At 51.0% G+C, this 25,236-nt stretch overlaps 1 protein-coding gene across 1 annotated transcript; it reads right to left on the bottom strand.

Annotated features, from left to right (window-relative positions):
- Positions 1 to 1,263: 1,263 nt before the first annotated feature.
- Positions 1,264 to 24,069, bottom strand: Irf8 (interferon regulatory factor 8). Its single transcript, XM_075977476.1, has 9 exons — positions 23,986 to 24,069; positions 20,304 to 20,478; positions 16,370 to 16,553; positions 13,746 to 13,834; positions 12,026 to 12,131; positions 10,942 to 10,989; positions 4,066 to 4,446; positions 3,487 to 3,602; positions 1,264 to 3,044 (listed from the first exon to the last, which is right to left on the bottom strand). Exons 2-9 carry the CDS (start codon positions 20,475 to 20,477, stop codon positions 2,868 to 2,870), a joined length of 1,275 nt encoding a protein of 424 aa, XP_075833591.1. The 5' UTR covers position 20,478; positions 23,986 to 24,069; the 3' UTR covers positions 1,264 to 2,867.
- Positions 24,070 to 25,236: the final 1,167 nt, after the last annotated feature.

Genomic DNA, 25,236 nt, shown 5'->3' with positions numbered 1-25,236 from the left:
CCTAGTCTGTCCTGTGGCTACACATTCTCCCCCCACCCCCCACCAGCCTAACCAAGTTCTCATACAGCAAGCAGGTGCACCCTGGCCTTGCCCCAACCCACCCAACTCCTCCCTTTTTGTCTTTGAGGTGGGTGTCTTATGTGGGCAGTAAAAGAGAAAACAGAACACTAGCTCCCCAGTGGATCTTGCTCTGGGGTCAGTTGTCCTCGGGGTCAAGGATCTTGCACAGAGGCTCCTCCCTCTTAGTGTGCTCCCAAAAAGCTTCACATCAGCCAAACATGGGCCCCTGCCTCACTTTCCACATCTGTAAGCTGTGACTAACAGGCCTTGTCTCTGAGGGATTCCATGAGAGCAGAGGTGGCATGCATTGCCTCTGTGACAGGATGTGCTAGGCTGTATCCACCCATCTGAACTCACAGCCCATGCCCACCTGAGCTTGCAACCTGTGCCCACCTGAACTAGCAGCCCATGCCCACCTGCAGTGGGGGCTCTGCTCTCAGTTGCTAATGCAATGGCTCCTGGGCTGGATGCAGCATCAGTGAGGGGCCATGCTGGATTTGTGTCCAGCATGAGTGTGTGCATGGAAATGGAAGGTCAAACTTCATCGCTATGACTGGTAACCGTCCCCCTAATACTTCCAGAAGCCTCCAGAAGGATGCTATCAGTGCAATATCCTTCCTCCATGCCTTCCCACACTTAACACCGTCTGAACTCACTAAAACCCAAACAGGCCTCTGAACGGTATCCATGGTCCACTGCACTCTCCAGTATCTTCTGTGTACCAGTGCCATTGTTCCATTCTCCAGACCTTTCTGCCATTGTCTTGGGAACCAAAAATAAAATTCTTAAAATCTCAGTCCACTATTCCATTATTTCTTTAAAGTTCCTTCTTTAAGAGTCCTCAAAGCTGCCAGGCGGTGGTGGCACACGCCTTTAATCCCAGCACTCAGGAGGCAGAGGCAGAGACAGGCAGATCTCTGTGAGTTCAAGACCAGCCTGGTCTGCAGAGCAAGTTCCAGGACAGGCTCCAAAGCTACACAGAGAAAGCCTGTCTCAAAAAAAAATCTTCAAAGTCATAGTGACTAATGCCTATGCTCCCCTCACTCAGGAGGCTGAGGCAGGAGGATTGCAATGAGTTCAAAGTCTGGGCTGCAGAGTCAGGTCTTGTCTCAATTTTTTTAATCAAAATTTTTTTTTAAATCCTGGAATCTAATAAAAATTATATTCAAGAGTGGTTTTTTTAAAAAAAGGAACAGATATCACTTTTATGAAAGAGTAATTTACTTTAATAAAGAATAAGATCAATACTTTTTCAATGGATACAAAAATAAATATTTGGATTACAGATTCATGCGCTAGCACTCACGGAGGCAGGAGGTGACATGTGACACATTGTGACACGTGGCCAGCAGACAGACTGTCCTGGCTTTAGAAGAGATGTTCCTGGCTTTGGCCGAGGGGGAGAAGCAAGCCCCGGGTTCTGTTCACAGGCGGCACACACTCTGGCGACGGTGTCTGTTGAGCTGGCCCACTTCTGCCACCTCCACACAACAGCCATGAAGTTCTCTGTGTTCTTTGGCTTTTCTGGTTGCAAGGCGTGGCCTGCCGAGCCCCTCAGCCCTCATACTTTCCCCCACTTCTCAGAAGTACAGTCAACAGGTAAAGCTTTTCCTGCCCTTCACTGTGGAATGCTGAGCATATTAGGAGGGACCCAGGCTGGTTACAAAGAAGAACAGATCCAGGAGGTCTCTCCTGTCTCCAGACAAGAGTGGAAGGAAGAGGATGCTCCCTTCCAATGAGCTTGGCATCAGCACCTGCTGTGCACAGATAGCTGAACTAAATCCTTGGCAGTGGCTCACTCCTACAGGAAGCAGCCCTGGAGGCGGTCCTGCAGCCCCACAGCCAGTGATTTAAATTACTTAGATACTAGGCTGGATGGCCAGATTGAGGGCACAAACGGGCCTCTGTCACAGAGCCGTGCACTAAGTTTTTCACCCTGGCTTCTACTCAGCATGCTACAGCTGGGCATTCTGCCCTGTGCTGTGTAGGATATGTACCTTTCTCTGGTATGTGGGTGGGCACCTCTAAGCCTAGAGTGCAATTTGGACATTGCTTTTCACTGGGCCTTAGGGCTATATGTGGAGTGGGACAATGGAAGGGTGAGATGCCTATGGACGGGTCCTCTCCACAGTTCCTGGTCCTACCATGCCCCACGCAAACCCCCGCCAGCTGACACAGAGTCATGGGAATTGATGAGCCACAACGAAAATTCATATGAAACCCACAAGCAGTATCTATACTCCTATTTATAATCTGCCCTTTACAGGAAAGGTCCAAAGTGATTGACAGCGGTCATGCAATACAAATATTGTTTAAAAAATGAAAACCATTTAGACAGGAGACAGAGGTTACCTGGGACCACCTCATTACAGAAGCTTTTTGAGAAAAAAAAATGTATCAACTTACTTTCTCAGCCTTCTGGCCAAAAACTAAAAGAAAAGGGCCGAATAGTAAAAAGATGCATTGTATACAATCAAGCAGGGGAAGTCACAAATGTCTAAGACAAAGATGGCTCTATTGGCAGACTGATTTACTGTCAAAGGGACTCCAACATGCAGAAAGAATAGCCATTAATGGTAAAGGAAAAAACTCATTTAAAAAAATGTTTTAATCGCAGGGTTCTGGCCACAGCCCCTGCAAGCTTCCAGCATCTGCCTGAGCAGGAGCGTGTCCATGGCTGGGCTTCTTGAGGCCCCACGGGGGACACTGCCCACCCTAGTCAGGGGGGTTCACATCCTTCATAATCCTGTCACTCAAAGAATCGTGACACTTGAATCTCGGGCGAGGTGGGATGCCCGGAAAGAGGCTTAGACGGTGATCTGTTGATTTTCTCTGAAAAAGGGTCTCTGATGTGAGGCACAAATATCTGGAAACATCCGGAAGGTCTGGTCTAGCTGGGGCTCCTCCAGGGCTGGCATCAGGGAACCAGCACCACAGGTCTTACCCGCTTCCTCCATCATCTGCCTGGCATAAAGCTGCTCCACCTGCAAGGGCCATGTGCCAAGTCAAAAGAGGGGTGGGAGGAGAATTGGGGCCTTCCTCCACCACAGTCCTCTGAGCCCCTCAGTGACGGGAAGGGGCTGGGCAGGCAGTACTCCTCACATTGCTCAAATAAGGGCTTACAAAACTGCAATCGGTCACTTAGACCTTAGGGCCACTGGACAAGTGAAGATTTTCTGAGGAGGGAGGAACAGGGGAAGGGAGGAAAGGAGAAGAAGGAAAACACAGACGAAAAGAGCCCCAACCCGGAAAGACAGAACACAGAGGTGGCGGGAACTCTTTGCAGTCTGGTTTGCCCACCTCTGCCCCAGTCACACAGGTGAAATATTCAGTCCTTGCTGTCTCTATTCACCCTGGGATAAAGTTGGTCCCATATAAATGAGGGTGAGGCTACCTGGGCACGAGACCGAAGCCGCTAACTCTCACCTGCACCAGGATGAGCTTGGAGCGCAAGGGCGCTGTGTCCGGAAACTCCTCCCCGAAGCACAGCACCACCCTGCTGTCGGGAAGGCGACTCTGCGAGGCATAGAACTGCTGGAGTTCTGGAAGAACACAGAAACCAGTGAGCCTCTGAGCTGTAGTCAGGCTCCGGGGTGAGCCTCTGAGCTGTAGTCAGGCTCCGGGGTGGGCTGCAGCGCTTGAAAGGAACCACATGCAGCCCACAAGCCGAGGACTGGACACACAATCACGCCACCTCCCCAAGGACCCTGCCAAGGGCTTGGCTGAGGCCCTGGACTAGGGAACAACCATGAGCTTCATTAGCTCCACACTCTGGAAAGGAAAGGCTCCAGCTCTAATATCCTGTCTACCCAAGGGAAACTGAGGCAAGGACCCCCGGGCTGCTCAGGGAGACTGTGCAGGTCAGGCTTCAAAGGGTTCCCCAGCTATACCATCGCCAAAGCCCTCAACCCCTGAGGAGTGAACTCAGTCTGTGATGCAGGAGGCACAGGGTCGGAGGTGGGTGTGAACTCTAAGGCAAGGGCAGCCAGATGACTCAGTACTGACCTCTGAAGAACTGGTTGGTGTCAAAGACCTGCACCACCTCATCCCGCTCCAGCTTGTTGGGCCTGCCCTTGGACACCACCGCGTTGCCGCTGCAGAACACACGGCCCTGGCACAGGCGCTTCACAAACACACCCTTGCGGTTGCTGTGCAGGAGCACACCACGCTCCAGATGCCCAAACAACTTCCGGGTCACCTGCCTCTGCCGCTCACTGGGGATGATGTCAGCTGTCGGGAAGCACACCAGCTCCAGGCCATCCGGCCCACACATCTTGGGAAGGCCCGGCTGGCTCAGGGATAGGCGGCAGCCCTCGGGGCAGGTGGTAGTAGCCTGGCCCACATGCTTGCCCCCATAGTAGAAGCTGATCAGCATCTGGGAGAAGGCTGTTGGGGGATGAGAACACAGGGCAGTCAGGGGCCTGGGAAGAGGGGGAGCCCCAGGCCCTCCTTTCCAAAGGCCCAGAGTCTCTTTTCCCCTTCCAAGTGGTGTTTGCTTGTGATACCAGCACCTGAGTGACAGAGAAAGGCCAATCCTAAGGCTGACTAGCCAGCCAGTCTCTCCTACTTGGTAAGATCCAAGCCAGTGCGGGAGTCCCTGTCTCAAAAAATAAGATGGATGGTATCCAAGAAATGATACCTAAGACCAGCCTCTGGCCTACACACATACACACACACACACACACACACACACACACGAACATGCATTCATGCACACACACACACATGAACACGCATTCATGCACACACACACACGAACATGCATTCATGCACACACACACACATGAATATGCATTCATGCACACACACACAAATGAACCTGCATTTATGCACACACACACGAGAACACGCATTCATGCACACACACACGAACATGCATTCATGCACACACACACGAACATGCATTCATGCACACACACAAATGAACCTGCATTCATGCACACACACGCAAACATGCATTCATGCACACACACACACATTCATATTCACATGCATCTGCACACACAGGAACACACACATGTGAACTTATACACACGATCTAGCAAGACCTGGGAAATGTGCCAAGTTCAGGCCATTTAGGCATTGCCTGTGTAATGTCCCATGAAGTGCCCTGTGGCTCTGCTTCCCTTGTCACCCTGGACTCGGTGGCCTTTATTCAAGATGGGAAGGCACACCACCTATGAAGGTGTGACCATCACAATACCATCTTCCCAACACACGGTGACCTGGGATTCCCTGGATTCAGGTGGAAACCTCTGCAAAATCCTGCACACAGCCTGTCCTCCGGGAAGTGCTCTGTCTGGGAGCTACCCAGGGCGGAACTGTGACAGACAGGCCACACCTCCACCATCCCTTCACTCTGTCACCTCAAGAACTAGGGTGCCATTCAGAGCAGGGACAACTGCCTCACACATGCAAGGTCCTGGGCTACACCCTCAGCACCACAAGTGCAAACCAATCAATAAACAGAATTTAAAAGAAAGAGAAGAACTTCAGTTTGGCACGAACAGACCATAATAATCCCAACGATCTAACTTGAGCCATGAGGCTGGAAATTTATCAGCGCTGTATTTTGCTTTCGTTGGCTTTGGTTGGCTTCAGCCTCTGGCTTCCTGTATAAGAAGTGTTGCTGGTGTCCTCTTACGGGCAAGAGCAGCAGCATTCCAGATAAACTTAAGAGTGAATAGACAAGAAACATACACCACAGAGGGCCCAGCAGGCCCTGAATGACAGCCAGCGTGGAGGCGGGGCTCCAATGCTGGGAGCTAGGCAAACCCTGAGCTACTGTAGGAATAAAGAGAAGAGCCCAGAGCTAAGAGCTGGAGATGCTCTGTAGCTGCTCTAAACAGAGTTTTCTTTCCACCAACAGCAGCCTGAGGTGTCCTCGGCTTCTCAGCAGCCCAGGCTTCCCTCTGGAGCCACAGAAAAACTGATAGCTCCCCAAACCTATAGTGTCCTGGAGCTGTGCAGTCACCAGCAGCACTGCTGGGAGGGCCTGTGTGAGTAACACATGCCGCTGGGGCCAACACTGCTGTGCATCTGGAACACTCGGACCCTTCCCTAGGGTCTATCCGCTAGAGCGCCCACCGCTGTCCACAGACTGTCATCCCCTGCTGCCGCGACATCGTGTTCTAGAGTCACCTGAGGAAAGCAAGCTGTTTGGGTTCAGGTCATCAAGCTTACATTTGGGGAAACTGAGGGCCAAATCGACCTGGTCAGCAATTCAGTGGTAGTACCAGTGCACCTACGCCTCGCTCCCTGCACTCCCCACCAACCAGGTGAGGACCCTCTGTGTCTGCATCACCAACAAACTGACACATTCCCTCTGCACCCTAGGACAACTGAGGACTTCATTCTGAGTGAATGGAGACTCAGCATTGCATCTGCCTCTTACACTGTGCTCTGTGCCCACACTGTGCCCTGTGCCCACACTGTGCCCTGTGCCCACTACATACCCTGTGCCTGCACTGTGCCCTGTGCCCACTACATACCCTGTGCCCGCACTGTGCCCTGTGCCCACATGGTGCCCTGTGCCCACACGGTGCCCTGTGCCCACTACATACCCTGTGCCCGCACTGTGCCCTGTGCCCGCACTGTGCCCTGTGCCCGCACTGTGTCCTGTGCCCACGCTGTGTCCTGTTCCCGCACTGTGCCCTGTACCCACACTGTGCCCTGTGCCCACACTGTGTCCTGTGCCCACACTGTGTCCTGTGCCCACACTGTGTCCTGTGCCCACACTGTGTCCTGTGCCCACACTGTGTCCTGTGCCCATGCTGTGTCCTGTGCCCACACTGTGTCCTGTGCCCATGCTGTGTCCTGTTCCCGCACTGTGTCCTGTTCCTGCACTGTGTCCTGTGCCCTGCACTGTGCCCTGCGCCCACACTGTGCCCTGTGCCCACACGATGCCCTGTTCCCGCACTGTGCCCTGTGCCCACTACATACCCTGTGCTCATGTTAAGCCCACATTGTGAACTTCACCCTGTCATCTCAGAGGAATTTCGGAACCAGAACCCCTCAACACACCCAGGAACAACAAAATGTCTCAGAGATGCGCCAGCAGGACTGGCTCAGCAAACCCATGCTAGAGCATCCTGAGCTTGGAGAAAGGACAGGTGGACGGAGCATAGGTGCCAAGCTGCCACACCTCACAAGTGACAAGTGCAGACCCAGAGGAGAAGCAGGTGACCGACGTTCTCCATGCTATGATGCAAGTCTTCACCCCCCCCACTGAGATTCTAAGAATCCGGACACAGTCTAAGCCTGCTTTAAATGCATCCACCGAGGACACTAGCAGCTCGCCCCACATGTGATCCCAGGCCCAACACTAATATCCTAAAATCAGGATCGGCACTATCACCATTAGCATCACCATCATCTCCACCATCAGCATCACCTTCAGCATGGGATTCCAGCATCGCTTCCTCACAACTGTGTGACTTGGGCAAGTGGCTTCACCCCTCTATCTGCTTTTCATCAACAAGGTAGAGAAGGCAACAGCACCAGCTTTGTGGGGGCTTTTGTGTGACCACATGAGCCGGGGGAACAGGACAATATATGGTCTACAAATAAGCCCTCTGAGACTGTGCACCACAAACCTTGGTCTGCGGGGATCCTGAGGGGCGCTGAGTCAGGGGCTTTGGGCCCATCCACACACTGGACCCCTGCTGTGTGTTACTGGTCACTGCAACCGTTTTGTAGATGAGGAAGGGAGGCTGAAGAGGCGAAGGTGCAGTCCCTGCCAGACTAGCTGTTCTATGGGGGAGCCTGGTCTTGCTCTCCACAGCAGGCTGGCTCTGGCTCATTCTGAAACGCTAAGACATGCCAAAAAATCCTCGCTGTTTAATCCGCTCATTGACTATACACAGACTGGGAAACAAGCAGTTGGCAGCCTCAAGAGAGTTGGCAGCAGGATGGCACTGAGATATACTCGGGGGCGGATGGCAAATAAAGAGCGGCGGCTCACACCCTAGCACTCCAGAGCCTGAGGCAAGAGGGTTGTGAGTTCATAACCATCCCAGGCTACACACTGAGACTGTCTCAGAAAAAACAGTTACGTTTTAAAATCCAGACCTCTGAATTTTTCTGATAAATAGGAAGTCCATAGAACACTGGTTACCCACAGAGAGGCAATTACCATGGGGCAGCCCTCAAGGCCATGGCTCTCCACAGTGTAATATTCTCCCTCATTCCTTACCATTCCTCGCCACCCATCTCCCTCTCTGTCACCTCTGTAGTCAGAAAACCAGGAGCCCTGGCTGTGGCTTATCTACAGAGGCAGGGTGTGTGACCTGGGTTCTGGAAGAGGAGCTCCAAGCAGTGGTGGGGACTCCTTGCTTTCCTCACATCTGCTGAGACAGCTCTACAAGGCTCAAGGACACTTCCTCCTCACAGCCTAACTTTACTGCTCACTCAGTTGGTCACAGGTCTGGGCCAGGCAACGTGGCCCCCAGAATGCATTGGTCAGCAGATTCCCAGGGCCACAGCCCAAGACTGACAAGGTCAAAGGCTGAGCCCATTAACCCAGGCCTCCTGTGGGGGATGAAGGGGTCTTGAGAACAGGCTAGGAGGCAAATGCCTTCTGAAACTTGAAGAAGCTAGGGTCTCTTATCTACAGCCAGGTCTAGAAGGACCCCAACACGCAGGCTGGCACTAGGTAAAGCATCATTTCCTTTGTATTTTTCTTACTTGCTGAGCACCCACCTCTGCCCTCATCATGGCCCCCAGGGCATGCTTCTGCCTGAGCTCCTCTGAGTCTGCCATGAAACCAGACAACACCGTGGCTCCTGGGAATGTATAGCGATGCCACCAGCCCCACGGCAGGCGGCAGTGAAGATGGGACACCAGGACAGATCCCTGCTCTGGGGCCTATCAGACTCATCACCCAAGACCTATGAAATGGGAAATAACCTATCTCCATAACCTAGAGGAAGTTGGAGTCATGGGTAGAAAAGGGTCCACAAGAGTGTCAGCCTTAACCCTGGCACCCAAAATCGTACCGTAAATACCACCCACCACCATCAGCACCATCACTATCAGAATCATCAGCATGGCTATTATCACCATTATCAGAACTATTAGCTCCAGCACCACCACCATCAGTACCATCAGGACCATTATCACCACCACCATCACAATCATCACCGTCACCATCAGCACCAGCACCACCACCATCACCATCAACACCAGCACCATCACCACCACCATCACCATCAGCACCAGCACCACCATCATCACCATCAACATCACCGTCACTATCACTATCAGCACCATCACCATCAGTATCATACCCAACAGCATCATCAGCAACATCACCAACGACATCATCGGCACCAGTACCACCAGTCTCAGCAGCATTAGCGCCATGTTACCATCAGAAACAACCCCTGTGGGGAGGGACAGCTTTTCTCTGGAAATACCTCTTGTCTTAAGAAACTGAACTTTTACAGTTAGCCTGGCCCTGAAACCAGGTTAATAATTTGCCTTTGAGACCACTGAAAATTTTGTCGCCATCTGTCTCCCAACTGTGTTCTCTGCCCATTTAACCTGCCTTTAAGAAAACAATGTAACCAATCTTACTATGCCTTGGATTTCCCATGCAATTAGCTTTTAAAACCCAAGCTAAATAGTAGTTTTAATCTTAAATTATGAACTTTCCCATGTCCATACCAGAATAGTGTGAGTGAGTGTGTGTGTGTACATGTATGCATGCATGTGTGCATACTATGGTAGTCATTTGCTGAAAGCAGCCCATAGATTAAAACCAACCCTAAACAAAACAAATATCCCATAAGTGTTAGAAGCAACATGAGAATAAAAATTAATAACATATCAGCTGGGCAGTGGTGGCACATGCCTTTAATCCCAGAACTCGGAAGTCAGAGGCAGGTGAATATCTGTGAGTTTGAGGCCAGCCTGTTCTACAAGAGCTAGTTCTAGGACAGGCTCAACAGCTATAGCAAAACCTTGTTTCAAAAACCCAAAAAGAAAAAAAACCAAAAATTAATAACATAGCAACTATTCTGGATCAGCTGGGGTAAGCAAAGTAACTTCTTCCCTTATAAAACTCTGCTCAAGATCTCTGTTAAAAAAAATAATTTCCCAGTATTTTCACACACTGTGCTAAATAAACACAAAGCAAAGCATTTTATTAGGGTCAGAGAGACATCAGACCCACATAATAAAGTGACACTGACCCAAAGACAACAAGACAGTTAGAAGACACAAGGAGAAAGGTAAAGAATTCAAAGATACAATCTACATCACCATTAGCATCTGCACCAGCATCATCACCTTCAGCATCACTGCATCATCACCATCATCATCACCATCAGTATCACTGCATCATCATCACCATCAGTATCATCTGCATTACTGCATCATCATCACCATATCATCTGCATCATCACCATCAGCATCACTGCATCAGCATCACTGCAGCAGCAGCATCACTGCATCATCATCACCTTCAGTATCATCTGCATCATCATCACCTTCAGTATCATCTGCATCATCATCACCATCAGCATCACTGCGTCATTATCACCATCAGCATCACTGCATCTTCATAACCATCAGTATCATTTGCATCATCATCAGTATCATCTGCATCACCATCAGTATCATTATCTGATGATACATTATCTTCTGCACTGCTGCTTCTGAAGACCCTCTGGACCAACTGTGGCTACCTCAGGAAGATGTTCAGCAAATCTGAGCCCCTTGTCTGCTCCCAAAACCACATAGAATGAAGAGGAAAAAACAGTCCTCGAAGCCTACCCCCAGGCCACACTTGTCCATAGAACCTCATGACCCCACCCAGGTCATGAGACTGTTTTCAAACAGAGCCTGTGCCATGCCCACCCACCCAGAACACCCTAGTACCTGAATGATGTGTGTCATAGGCAGCATACCCAGTCACCAGTGGCAGGCCTGTAGGCAGAGAATAGAAAGTATAATCCCACCTGGACTGGTTCTGTGAGCAGGGAGTGACTCAAATGTCCCTGGGGAATGGATGGGACACTAATAAAACTGGTGTTGATGCTGATGGACAGATCCCACTCTATGTGAGCTCTCGGGCTCACAAACACAGAAACCCACCAGGGCAAAGTGTTTCCTCGGTGCTCTGGGATCCTGTCCTTGTGCCAGAAATCCACAGGACCATGCTCCCTTCCTACCAAAATGTCACTGTATACAACAACAGGGCTTATCTCACAGGGGAGCCTGGGGTCCCAGTCAGCTTTCCCAAAGACATCTCTGAACACTGGGCCCCTTGCAAGACACTAGTACTCACGGCCTGGAAACCTCATAGGCCTCCAGGGCCAGCTAAGACATCCTGGCAGCTCCTGTCTTAGCAGGAAAGAGGTAAAGGAGGAAACCAACGTGCCTGTGAGCCCAAAAAATTGCTCACACACTATAGCAGGGGCCCCAGTGAATGGCCTTCTAAACATCTATAGCCTGAATGTACTCACCAGATGCTAACAAAAGGGTGAAGCCCTTATTTAACTTTCCAATTGCCCTGGCACCGCCAAGACATGTAACTGCCCATTGTGGTTCCAAGCTACTGCCCTGACTGGGCTCCCTTCTATCCAGAAGTCCTGGGTCTCTCAGGGTCTAGGAGTGTCCTGATCATCTGAATGGAACAGTGAACCTATGTGAGCTGGGAAGGAGAAGCAGGGTGGCTGAGAGCTGGGGCCTCCCTTGAGTCTTGGGGATGTTGGCAGACTCCTCCTCTCAACTTCCTGGGGGTATGGGAGGAGAGTGGCCATGCATAACCACCTATTATAGACCAAGATACTTGTGCCTTCCTGGGAGCTTGCACCTGGCTAACTCAGCTCATGGCTGTGATTTTTTTTTACCTATCTAGACTTAGTAACCTTCCACAGGACATAGGGCCTAACAGTGACAAGTACCCCCAACCATAACACGAAGTACCTAATGGCTGGCAGTGCCGGCCATACACACTCACCTGCATTGGGCTGCTGGACCCACCAGTCAGGAAGGACCTGGCTCCTGCTGGCCTCTGGTGGGGATGGGCTCCTTTTGGTCAGACCCATGTACTCATCCACAGAAGGCTACAGGACCGGGTGACAGAAAATAACCATTGAGTCACGGGTCTCCAGCACAGCCCTCCCCAAAGTCCATGCTTGTAAAACCCAATATCAGATACACAACGAAAGCCACAAAATCTGTCACCTTTATCTCATGAGACAGAACCTGACCTTCACTTTGCAATCCATAAGACCCTAGACTACAAGCCCAGCAGCTGACAGTCTAACCAAGCTTGTCAAGGCTATGAAAAAGCTCACTGATCTTTTGGTGCCAGGAGACATGGACCAGCTCTAGGGCAACTGGTACGGTGCCGCTGAATGAATCCTACTGTGCAGTGAGACCCTCACTCAGAGAGTCACATCACTCAGAGAGTCACATCACTCAGAGAGTCACATCCAATTACAAGAGGTCCTAAACCTCCTTCGCTTGTGACCCTAGTGTGCCATCATATTCATCTAATTGCTTCAGTGAGTTAGCCAAAAAAAAAAAAAAAAAGATACTGAAAACAGGATGCAGGACCAAGACCACCCAGAACATCACAACTGCCATTTGCCAAAAAGCTGGGCCACACGAGGCAGGTGTTGTTGGCTGTCTGTACTATCCCATGGCCAAGCTTCAGGGTGCACAGCTGATGAGCCATTGCTAACAACAATCTTAGTTTTGTTTCAGTGACATTATGGTGCTGGGGATGGAAGGCAGGACTTTGTGCACGCGAGGCAAGCACTCTACCACTGAGCTACATCCCCAGTATCTTTTCCCTTTTGGTTTCAAGACGGGGTCTCATGGGAGTTTCCCACCTTGAAGTCATTCATTGGCTCAGACAGGCTTTAAAACTTGCCATCCTCCGGCCTCAGCCACCTGAGTAGCTGAGATGATAGGTCTGGGCCATCTGTCATCTAAAATGCCCTCCTCTTCCTTTACATGAGCTGAATAGGGTTCGTTAGCTATGAAAGCCCCACCTTGTGCAGACATTTAAAATACAATAGAGATGCTAAAAAGAGACACACAAAAGGCCATCTGCTTAACTTAAAGAGACCCCATTGCACCTTCAATTACAGGCTACCAACCATGCATGCATCATCAGTGGATTATTTTAAGATCTTGGTTTCGCGTGTGCTGTTAGGAACTAGACCTTAGGCTTCATGCACCACAGGTGAGCGCTGGGTCACTAGCTAGTCCCCAGTCCAATTAGTGGAGCCAAAGGGTCTCAGCCATCCAATTACAGTGGCCATTCAGGAATAAACTTTGTAGGTTAAAAAGCAAGCCATATAGTTGCCAGGAGGGTCAATAGGATGACCAGGAGTAATGGAAAAGGTCATGTTTTATCCTGGAAGCCAGGCCGAGAAGCAAGGCTAAGACCACATGGTGACGTTTCAAATCTGCTATTCAACATTTCAACATGTTTAAGTAAACTTGGAGCTTAAGAAAGCCTTGCCGGAGGCTCACAGGAGAAGACAGGACATACAGGACCTGACCAGGACAGGAAGGCTGGCCTAGGGAGGTGGCCAAGGAGTCCTTCACTCTGCCTCCTCAGCTAGAATTGTCACTTTCCTGGAGGGCCTGAGGCGCTCAATACCTGTGAGGGGTAAAAGTGATGTCTGTCCCTCCCTGGAAGGTGTTTGGGAAGCCGCACTCACCTCCTTGATTAGCTCATCGATTTCAGAGCGACCACACTCCATCTCCGTGACATCGTTCATGCAGCCTGCAGGCACCACGCCCAGCTTGCCTATGGGAAAGGGGATGGACACCATGACCCAGGGCGGCCAAGCACTGCAACCTTTTATAAAATGCTGAATTAAGGAAACAGAGGTGGTAAGCATCCTCCCTGGCTTTGACCAGCAGCTGCTAGAAGGTTTGGGAAAGACTCAACCGTGCCTTCTCATGGCCTGGTCATCTGATCAGCTAGGTCGAAAGAGAGAAGTGGGTGCTGGGGGTTGTAAACACAAGGCTTTTAAAGGACAAGGCTCAGACTCTGGCTTCTTCCTCCTATCTGAGCCTTGCCTGGTACGTTTTATACCAGACGTTCACTGCCTACATATTGAAGATAAGTTTGCTAGTCCGGGTATTTGAAAACATCCAGAGATTTACTGAAGAATATGCTGGCAGATGGGGAGCCAGGTAGCAGAAAATCTCCTTGTCCCCTCCAAATATACATGTGTGTGTCTGCACACCTCTGCCACATGGCAAAGTCACACCTGTGCCCTGTTTCACAGCCCCCACCTGCCTCCCGGGGGCCCACAGCTTTATCTGCTGGCATCTGAGCCCAGGTGGCTTCTCGCCCACTTTGCTCCTCTTCCCTGATCAGAATTTGCCTTAGAAGATCAGCATCCATGAGATACGGCATGATCAACAAAGCCCCACCAGGCTCCCAACTCCCAGGGACCTGTGCAATCTCCCTACCACTTCACCCAATGTAGGGGCTCACTCAGAAGCCACTGCTGGCGCAAGAAGAAAGCAAGAAGATCCCCCCTCCCCCCTCCCCCCAGAGAGGCTGGCAAATCACTCAGGTTCATAGTACAGTGTACCAGGACAAATGCTACGCAAATGCTGTGTTCCTCTGCTCAGAAGCCTGCTGCGCCTTCACCCCCAACACTGCAGGTGATGGGGCTCCACCCGTGCTATAAACAAGTCAGGGCCATCTACCAGGTCAAGCCCGGCTGAGCCTGGGGGAGCAGGGCGCTGAGAGAAACTTCCCTATTGCTTCGAATCGTTTTGAAGACACACAGTCTAGAGTCGGGAGTAATTAAGGCTGTTGGACCTTCCAGAGGCTGCGCAGAATGAACCAGGCCCTGGGAGCCATAAGGCTCTTCCAAGGAAGGTCGCTGAATAAGCCTTGCCACGGTCACCTATTAGGACTCTGAGTCAATGCAACCAGGTGTCCTAAGCTACAAATGACCAGGTCACACAACACTGCCAACCACGGTGCCACCACCTGCACCCGTCAAGCATCAGTTGGGTCGGCTTCCTCTTTGGGGGATTTTTTTTGTTTTGCTTTTGAGACAGAGTCTCACTCTGCAGGCCAGGCTGGCTTTCATGCAATCCTCCTACCTTGGCCTCCTGAGTCCTGGGATCATACACACATACCAACACACTTCCTACCCCTAACAGACTAGACATGTCACATCTAGTATTTCATATTCTCCAACAGGCTTTGTCACCATGTCAGCTCCCTGGTGGGTGCCAGACAGGTCTGATATCAGCTCTCTGTCTATATGTTTGAGTCTTGGTTTTTACTTTTTAAAAAATTGTATGCCTGATGCTCAATACCCCCACCGAAGCATGAGGACAAACCCAGAATTTATGTCCAGCCCCAAGAACTGTTGCAAGGCTTCGGCTATTAGCAGACTGCCTGTAAGTTTCCAAAGAAGAAGTGAAGTCACAACTCCACAAGATTCTTTACGCCTGTGTGGAGTGGCTGTGAAAACCAAAGCTTTCAAAGACCCTCACAGACTCATGGTGGAGATTAAACAGCTCTGATTCTGCACAGAACATGGGTTTAAAAGGATTCTGAGGTTAGCACTGAGGTCGACACACTCTGATTGATTGGTGATGTCTCACCAGAGCACAGGCACACACTTCTGAGGTTAGCACTGATTCTGATTGATTGGTGATGTCTCACCAGAGCACAGGCACACACGGTGTGGCAGGTTTCCGTTACCCCTGCTTTCATCCCTTTACAAGTGCTTTAAGGATTTTACTGCTGGAAGGGACCTCAGGAATGATGTGATCCCCGACAGCAGTCACACGCTGAGACCATCAGTGAATCAGTGAGGCCACTGCTGCTGTCTTGTCTAACTGGAGAACTCTTCACTCAACCTTAGCCCGCACTTTCCTCGCCCACTAGATAGACCTTCCCCGGCCTCCTCTGTAAACTTCTAGACAGCAAAAAGGAATTCTGCATCCCATGCTCTGCTAAGGCAGACTATTCGGGGGAGGGTACACCAAGCTCCGGGGCTCTGCTGGGTTCCCGCTCAGACTATGACCCAGAGTGCTCTGAGCCTTGACCCAGGCTACCCTTCCCTGCCTCCACAAGGCCACTCCCTCGGCAGGAAGCTGCCACTTGACAGCACATGGCGTGTGAGATCAGCAGACCAGCTCTCTGGGTCTGCTTACAAAAGAGAGAACAACTTTGTTTAGCTAAAGCAGGCACCCAAACCCTGTGGGTGGCACGCCTGCTCTGTGGAGACCAAAGGCTAATGGGGCAGAAGAGGGAAGGTGAGGGAGGGTCCTGGAAGGCTTCATGGCCCCAGCGGATAGTTACATTTTTGCTCTTCCTCCGGGACAATTCGGTAAACTTTATATGGCTCGGAAATGTCCAGCTGGGATCGATCGGTCACTTCCTCAAAATCTGGGCTCTTGTTCAAAGCACAGCGTAACCTCGTCTTCCACGTGGCTGGCTCAGCTTTGTCCCCCTCTTTAAACTTCCCTTTAAAAACTGCCCAGGCCTGAAGAAAGAGAGAGAAACACAGTCAACACAGAGGGACACAAACCACAGAGTTCAGCATGAAGCCAGGACTGCAAACCCCCTCCTCCCCAGAGACTTTCTTGGCCATCGACTCTTGTTCAAGGTCAGCACTCCATGGGACTTCAGGGAGACCACTTTGTCTACTGTATCTGAAGAGACCAGAGCAACACTCTGCAAAGCCAGAATTTGAGCCCATGTCCCCAGCTCCCCACACCCTGGGATACATCTTTGGCAAACTCCTTCTCTGGCTTGAGGTCATGATGCTTGAAGAGAAAGGTGCGCATGGCTTCACCAGTATGCTCAAAACAAAGACTTTCTGCTTTTTCAGATAAAGCCCTGAGCATGAAAAGGGAACCGTGTGAAACAGTTTGAATGTGACCACCATTCTTTCCTTTTAATAGAAATTTTGTTTTGCATTTTTTGCCTGATCCTGGCCATTTAAAACGCGATGGATTGCTCTCCCTGTTAAATGTCTGTTTTTCTTCTGTGATTTCTTAATAGCTAATTTTCCTGACCTGTCTAAAGCTTATGATGTAAGCAAAGACCAAAAATTCAAAGCAGGGCCTCAGTCAATACAATGCTTGCCATGCAAACATGTTCAAATCCCCAATGCCCACAGAAAAAGCTGGGTATGTGTGTCTGTGATCCCAGCACTGTGGACACGATAACAGAAGGATCCCTAGGGCTCACCAGCAGCCAAGCTAGCCTAATCCGTAAGCTCCAGGTTCAGTGAGAGACTTTGTCTAAAGATCTGAGGTGGAAGGCGATAGACAAAGACACCAACCCAGGACCCCTGGCTTCCAAAGGCACACACACCAGGGCACATGCACATCCATGACTCCAGGGAACTCTGAGGTTCAAGGCCAGCGCTCTCTGAACTGTTGATGCCAGATTCTGTGTCTCTGCTTGGCAAGAAGCTGGAAGAACATTCCTACCGCTGAGCCTGAGTGGCCACTTCCTCTCTGACATAGTTGTAACCCACTTTTAGAAATATTTCTTAAGTAGATGGTTTCCAACCCTGGCCTTTATTGTAAACTGCATTGCAGGCCACTTACTGGCTTGTGGACTGTTGTGAATTCAAAGGCAGAAAAGAACAACTGGCAGACTGTAACAGTGATGTCAGGGTTGTTTGTGATTACTGGAAGGTTCTGTCTCTTTGCCGCTGAGTGAGGACCCCACAGTGAGGACCACTCAACACACTGTCTAAAGCATTTTCCAGCAGTACCTCCCCCTGGAGATAGCCATCCAGGACATCTGCCACAGAAGGAAAGACCCCTCTTTAAACCACTGAGTGAGCCCATGCTACAACAGTGCCTGAGGAGGCACAGAGGCCACAGCAGCGTTGTAGTCAGTGGGTCCATGATGGAACTGTCCTGCCTCAACAGCGCCGCCCTGTTCATTCCTTCATTTGGGGCTCATGTTTCCTCTGTGAGGAAGGCCTGGAGGCTGCTACCATCAAACCAGACTCCATAGTCAGGAAGCATCCTGATAGCAAGGGCCTGCCCTGAGCCTTGCTACATCTGGCCAAAGACCAGCTCTACAGGACTGTCTTGGCTGCCTGGTCTCTCGGGGTCACCCAGCGCCGAAGCTCCAGAGTAGGTCATGCTGGGACTCACTGCTTGGAGTTTTTCCTCATCTGACATTTAAAAAGCAACACCGGGAATGTACCTCAGCTGATAAGAGTGTTTGCCATGAGTGCATAAAGTCTTGGGTTCAATCAGTGCTACATAAACCAGGTATGGTGGCCCACACAAGCAATCCGAGCATTCAGGAAGTAGAGGCAGGAGGATCCAGAGTTCAAGATCATCCTCAGCTACATAGCAAGCTTGAGGTCGGCCTGAACTATGTAAGTCCCAGACTCGAAACAAAATAAAAAATTAGCTCCTGTTTCTTCAGGCCCTCTGTGTATTGGGTGGTGTGGTTGCTAGACCTATGACCAGTAAGGCCCAGAGAATCTCAGCCGTTGCCTGATTGATGTAAGCTCAGAGTCTTTTCATTCTCTATCTGTGGTCTACACAGGAAGCAGGCCCCAAGACACTGCCTGCAGACAGCACTGGACTCTCTGGGATAATCCCTTTCCCTCCCCCCAAAAAAGCAAAGCATAAACCTTTTCCTTCACAGCCACATTTTTTAAAGGTTTTAATTGTCTGAGAATAGCAGGTTTCCTACTTCACCAAAAAATCCCTAACATGGCTCTATCTGCCCAAAGTCTCAACACAGGGTCCCTTCAACCGTCAAGAGGAGTTTGGCTGATGATGCAGAGACACTCCACCCCACACAGAACAGCTCAGTAAAGCCTCTCTTTGCTCTGTGTCTCCTGGACTGTCCCCCTCCCCACACGCACTCGCCTCCCCATCTGGTGGGCACCCGTTTGTCTCCCGCCATTCCTGCCGAGATTGTTGTCTCATTTCAGATTGCCACACAGAGCGGCTGCGTAACCAACGGAAACACTGGGAATCTTGCGTGTTCTTCTCACTGCTGTTGAAACGGCTTGTTGGCCATGAAGAGCGTTGCATAAGATGCATAAATCTGGGGCTTTATTTCAGGACTCCTGGTTTGCTGAAACAGGGAACTGGCTGAAGAGAGACTTACTGTCTCCTGCAACAAATGAGACCCCTGGTCCAGCACTCTGCCTTTTCTGTGGAAGAATCATGATGGTCGTCCTGCCAAGACCCTGCACCTCAGGTTAAGTGTCAATGCTCGTCGTCATCAGCTCAGTTTGGGGTCTCATTGGAAAGGGGAGACTGTGCCCCAGAGTGCAGCATTCAAGGCAGTTTGGGCAGTCGCAGTGCTCTGCAGGCTGGGCTCCGCCCCCCCCCCCCCTTGATCCCAGTCTTGAGTCAGTTCTGGTCCGCAGCAGTTCAATTTGTCTTCTTCTCCACCCCCAGCTCCCCTGAACACACAGAACTAAAGGCAGTGGTTTCCAGCCTGGGCTCTGGGTCAGGCCACCAAGGCTGCAGCTGTTCACAAAGTAGAAGTCTGGGCTGACCACGACCTGTAGCCCTGAAACTCCCAGAGAGAAATGCAATGCCTAGGACCTTAGAAGCACCCGCTTTGACTGTGACAACCCACAGGGGGTCCTGACCCAGCCTGCATGCAGAGCTGGGCTGGGCTGATCCTTAGGGAGAAACCACCCTACTTCTCAGTACAATAAAGGGTTAAGACCTTGAACCACCTGACCCCAGACGCTGGCTATATCACACAAGGGCTATGAGAAATGGAGAAGCCACATCTCCTCCCAGCGCCACTGCAGAATGTCAACAGGAATATCCCCCACCACACAGGGTGAGATGAGGAAAAGAAAAGACTAATTCAAGCTGGCTCTCACCCCAGCTGTCTGACCTGCTCTCAGTGGCAGCACTGACTCCTCTCAGAAGGGGAAACAGCAGGGGCAAGCTCAGGACGCCTGCCCCTCAAACCCTGACCCAGAAGCAATGATGGAAGCCTGTCGCCCTTTCCGCTGGCCCCGTCATGCCAAGCAGGAGTCTCACTTTGAGAGAGTAAAGACCGAAGCCTTCCATAGTACACCGAGCAGAGCCTGGCAGTACATCAAGGCATAGGGGTGCAGGATGGGTGGGGAAAGCACACTTGGCTTCACAGGGGAACATGCTAGAGCCAAGCACTCTTCAGTGTTTCCCTTTAAAAACTGGGTCAATTGTTTAGTCGTCAGGACACTCTAGAGTCAGGGAGAAATCTGAAACCCCCGCGTGGGGATGCAGGTGCCTTTTACCTTGAAGATGGAAGCATCCACTTCCTGATTGTAATCCTGCTTGCCGGCATGCTTCCAAGGGATACGGAACATGGTCTTCTCGTCGCTTTCCCATATCAGCCCCGGGTACAGGCTGCTGTCAATCTGCTCAATCAGCCACTGCCGGAGCCGACGCCCGCCATTCCGGTCACACATCCTTGGAAAGAAACAGATCTCTTACTATAATAAATGTGCCTTTCATGAGTCACGGTGACCCCAGAACGGACAGGAAGATCAGAGATCCACACAAAGCTGCTGGCTTGGGAGAAGTTTGGGCCGGTGCCAAGAGAAAACAGTGGCGCCCCATGACCCTAAACCCAAATGAAAACTGAAAGCCCCAGGGACCCAGAGCTGCCTGTCCGAAGGTGTGCCCCACCCACGGCTCTGGCTGTGTGTCCCAGCTCTCCCTGATCTCCTGTGTCAGAAAGACACTGAGGGCACCTGCAAAGAAGCAGCCGCTCTTAAATGATGCTGTACTTTGCTACGAGCTGCCCACCACTCTGAGAATGAGCCTAACCACTGATACCCAGGGGCTGTTGTCCCTGCAAACTTTAAACCCGGCACTTCCTGAGAAAGGGGGTACCCTCAAGGGTACCCCCTCTTACAGGTTATCCTTTCCTCGCTGGCGTGGTAACAGTAATATAGAAGAGTATAGGGTCTTATTCCCACTGGGAATGAGTCAGAGCTGAAGTCATGTTCCAGCTAGGTGACCTTAAAGCCATTTAACCTTGTTGGGGATTCAGTCTGGGTGATGAGCGTAAAGTACCTGCATCAGGGCCTGTGCCCTAGAGGACTTCTCCAGTAACACAGATCCTCGGGGACTCTTATGACCAACCCTAGATGAGAGCAAGGCACGGTACAAAGCCAACTCAGGGGCTCTGTTTCCAGGCCCTACCATCCCCAGACACCTGATGGCATCCTTGGGCATTCTCGCCAGCACTGCCAGATAAACATTCCCTGCCGACTGGGGAAAGAGAGCATTTGCGCCCTGAGTCTTGCAGCCAGCGTTTACTAGAACAGCCTGGAAATCCCCACGGCAGTTGGACAGATGCCCACCCCAAAAAATTGAACACAGCATTTCTAGCCTTCCAATTAAAATGTGACCTCTTCGGGCAGGAAAGAAGTCATCAGCAGTGAGGAGACATGATATCTCTAAGGACATGATTACGTCCAGAGCCAGCATGCCCCACAAAGCAAAACGGCAGTCAGGAGTGTTGGGAAGTGCTGCGCAGGTCAGAAACTCCAGGCCACTGTAGGTGGCAGCGGGAGCAGGAAAGCAGGCAGCGTCCTGAGAAGAGGGAGGTGAGATCTCTTCAGGGCTGGCTTAGCTTTTCCACCCAACAGCCCCAGTGGCCACCTGTGGGCTTAGAAGAGGGTGAGGGCTGAAGTGAAGATGGTCTCTGGTTCTGTTTTTGTTTTTATTTTTGAAACAGGGTCTCATATCCCAAGCCGATCTCCAACTCCCTGGGTAGCTGAAGATGGCCTTGAACTCCTGATCCTCCTGCCTCCATTCCCCACTTTACAGGGACTAAACCCAGAGTTTGTGCGTGCTAGGCAAGAGCTCTTGCCACCTGAGCCACATCTCAAGAAAAAACTGCACGTTGGCTGGGAAATCCTGACCTCAATCAGCAAGGGCTCTTCTCCTTGGGAAGCCATTTGATTCTCAGCCTGAGGACCTTCACCAGAAAAGCAGGGGAAGAGGGGATATGTCAAGAAACCCAGAATTCTAAAACAACTGTGTTTACAAATGACGGACCAGAAAGAAATACCTGAGTAGAGAAATAAAAGCCACCAGATACCCCCCCAAAAGCAAGTAGCGTGCTAGCTCCCACACCTTGCTCTAGGGAAGACAGAGGAGGCTCTCCTGACTTGATAGTATCTTATGAGGTCTGCAAGGATAAATGTGGGTGGGAGCGGAGTGGAGGGCTCAGGATACAGCAGAGGAACTGGTCTCTAAGGAGATGTCAATCAGAAGCCATCTCAACTTCCCCCCAGAGATGGATTTGTAAACCACAGGCCCTGGCACCTGAGCCCTGAAATCTAAAGAGAATTCACTGGCAGGGCTAGACCTCTTTCCAGAAGAAAGAAAGAAAGAAAGAAAGAAAGAAAGAAAGAAAGAAAGAAAGAAAGAAAGAAAGAAAGGAAGGAAGAGAAAAGCCTGGCACTTTTTCATCAGGGCTCCTCCGATGACCAACACCCCAGAACTGTGAAGGACACCTGCCGAAGAAGGTGACAGAGAAAAGAACGGGGTCACTGGAAGGAAAGGTGAATCACAGATCGTGAAAGTTGGGAGGTTAAAATCCTCTAACCCAGCTTCCTCTTTGCTCAAAAGAGGAGAAACTTGGAGGGACAGCCGTCCCCTGGGCACGGCATAAACCGTCAGCACTGTTCCCAGCTCCCAGAAGTGATTTTATTCATTCTACAAACAGAAGCTTCAGCTGGGATCTGAATCTCAGCACACAGACAACACTTTCTATTTCCTCTACAGTCACCTCTGAGGTCCTAGGCAGGCAGAGCCTGACCCCTTTATAACTATGGACAATAATAACTTACAAACAAGCTCACATGACCGTAGCTTCCTCTTCTTGATGTTAAGGGAGCATTCCCTCTCTTGGCCCAGTCCTGTCTACAGCTAACCCAAAGCCAGAGCACTAAGTCCTAGCCAGGCTTCTCACATGGCAGTTAAGGCAGAGGCTCGCCCCACACAGATGTCAGCATCTCTACCAGTCATATGTATCAGGGCTCACCCCACGCCATCTCTTTCCTTCAGCCCTGGGCACCACTCTGGCTACTACGAAGCGGAAATATCCATCACGGCCATTTCTCTCGCGTGTGCCCCAAGCTTCCTCTAGCCACTGAATTACGCCCAGATCTTCGTGAAGGAGCCTTGCCATAGCTTAAAAGAACAACCTAGAATTGTCATGTGACTGCTCTTTGACTTTAAAAGAAAAAAGTGGGGGCCATTGGTGGTTCGTTCAGCCTGAAACCCTAACTCTCAGGAAGATACGGCAGGAGGATCTCCAGATTTCCCAAACGAACCTGGGCTACAGAGTGAAACCCTGTCTCGAAACAAATAATAACAATTAAAAAAAAAAAGCTAGGGGAGAGAATTTTAAAATCCTAGAACATTTATGGCTAGTTTCTATTAGTTTCTACCCCCTGAACCCCGTCCCAGCTGTGGCTATGGAACCCTTCTCACCAGGAACAGTCTTCCCTACAGCCTGGGGCCAAGCTCACAACAAACCAGTCCTGGCAGCTGCGACCCACACGGAACAGAACTTTCCTGACAGGGTCAGCTGGGCTAAGGCGCAGTCAGTCCTGCACCACTGGGCAATCAGACAGCCACTAGTCAGAATCAACGCCTGTCGACCCCTGGGCAAGCCCATGCTTTGGATAGTTCACTCTTGGTAACCGAGCTGCCTGCCGCGCGGAGATTGACAGGTCTTACATTATAGGGGGTCACTGTTTCTCTTCATCGTGAAGTTGCCCATCCGGCAAATTTTAAGAGGAAAGGCTGGGGGAGAAGGTGGCTGTTGTGATGATTGCTGTTTTAAGAAGCCGTCAGTCTTCGGGAACAGGCACCTGCTAACGTACTGTACACTTCATCTGGGAACGAGTAGGAGAGGCAGCCCCGGCCTGCGCGCCCTCCCCGACCGCGTCCTACCTGCTGCTGATTCCCACGCTGCCCGCGCCTCCGCGACTGGCCGCGGGCTACTGGATAGACGCACGCGCCCCTTTAAGGACTGGGCGGGGGCGAGGGCGGGTCCCACTCGTGCGGAGCGACGGTCGCACGAACCAATGGTGCGCGACAGGGACGCGGGCACCGCCCAATCAGAGAGTACCGCTAGGTCCGCGTTCTCTGAAGCGCTGGCCTTTCCGAGAAATCACTTCTGCGAGTCCTGGCGCCCCATTGAGCCCTTTTTCTCCCTTTACCCCGGGGGCGGCGCGGGAGGGGGCTGCCCCAAGGAAGGGTTGGGGGACTGGGGCGTCCTCCCAGGGTCAAGACGGTTGGTAGTGCGCACAGTTCATTCTTGCGGTGTGGCTAAGGTTCCAGGGCGCCCCTGTCTCAAGCACGTGTCCGGGGGCTGCCCTGGGTGTCACCTGCCCGGATTGGGGTTGCAGAGCAAAGGCCGGTCCCAGAGCTGCGTGGTGGACGACAGCTAACTTCCACCGGCCCTAGTGGAAGGAGGATGACCACCTGAAACTGCCCTGAGGGCTCGGGAAACCTGGGGCGTCGCACGCGTTGGGGTTGGAATGCCACCCTGGAAGGCTCCGCAAACATTCTTTGTCCAGTGGTGTCAGGAACCGGGCCGGAGCCTGTTCCTAGCCTGAATAGGAAGTGAGGGCGAGGAGCCTTAAGTGAGGTAACCGACTTTTACTGCCTACTGCCAATCACTCACCTATGGCCACGTTTGCCGGACTCATTCATCTGGGTTTTCAAAGAGAGGGAAATGTTGGAACCAGGACAAGGACTTTTAATTGGCCCCCAGATACAAGAAGTACACCGCTAAGTTTCAAATAAATACAAATTCAAGTAAGAATTTTCCAGTCTTCTAATTCTAATTTATCCTAATGAGCCTGTTGGTACACCTGAAGGGCATTTGTGAGATATAGATTGTCAGTTGTTAATTCACTGATCAATACTGTCCAAAAGTCAAAAGCCAAGTGGAGTTCCCTGGGGCCAAAGAATTACAAATGAAAACTACTTTTCAAAGCTCGAACTCTTTAGGAGTAGTGTGGGAGTGTTTTAATGTGTTTTCTGTGGGGAAGTCAGAGACTAGAAATCAGAGACAGTCTGCAAATTCCCACAACAGACCCCCGTATGAATTTTATACTCCCTTCATTTCCCAAATATGCCCCTTATGAATTGATGCAGATTTTCCCACCTACAAATGTTGTCAGAGGCACAAAACTC

Source organism: Microtus pennsylvanicus, chromosome 6, assembly GCF_037038515.1.
Source record: "Microtus pennsylvanicus isolate mMicPen1 chromosome 6, mMicPen1.hap1, whole genome shotgun sequence".
NCBI classification, from domain to species: Eukaryota; Metazoa; Chordata; class Mammalia; order Rodentia; family Cricetidae; genus Microtus; species Microtus pennsylvanicus.
This window is presented reverse-complemented; position numbering and strand designations above follow the sequence as displayed.

What these genes read in the sequence shown, in the direction of transcription:
- Irf8 (XM_075977476.1), bottom strand. Translation starts at nt 20,477, where the DNA reads ATGTGTGACCGGAATGGCGGGCGTCGGCTCCGGCAGTGGCTGATTGAG. An exon ending in TGGATGCTTCCATCTTCAAG is followed by an intron (nt 16,554 to 20,303) that starts GTAAAAGGCACC and finishes CTCTTTCTTCAG; the next exon opens with GCCTGGGCAGTTTTTAAAGG. An exon ending in CTATGACACACATCATTCAG is followed by an intron (nt 4,447 to 10,941) that starts GTACTAGGGTGT and finishes ATCCCCCAACAG; the next exon opens with CCTTCTCCCAGATGCTGATC.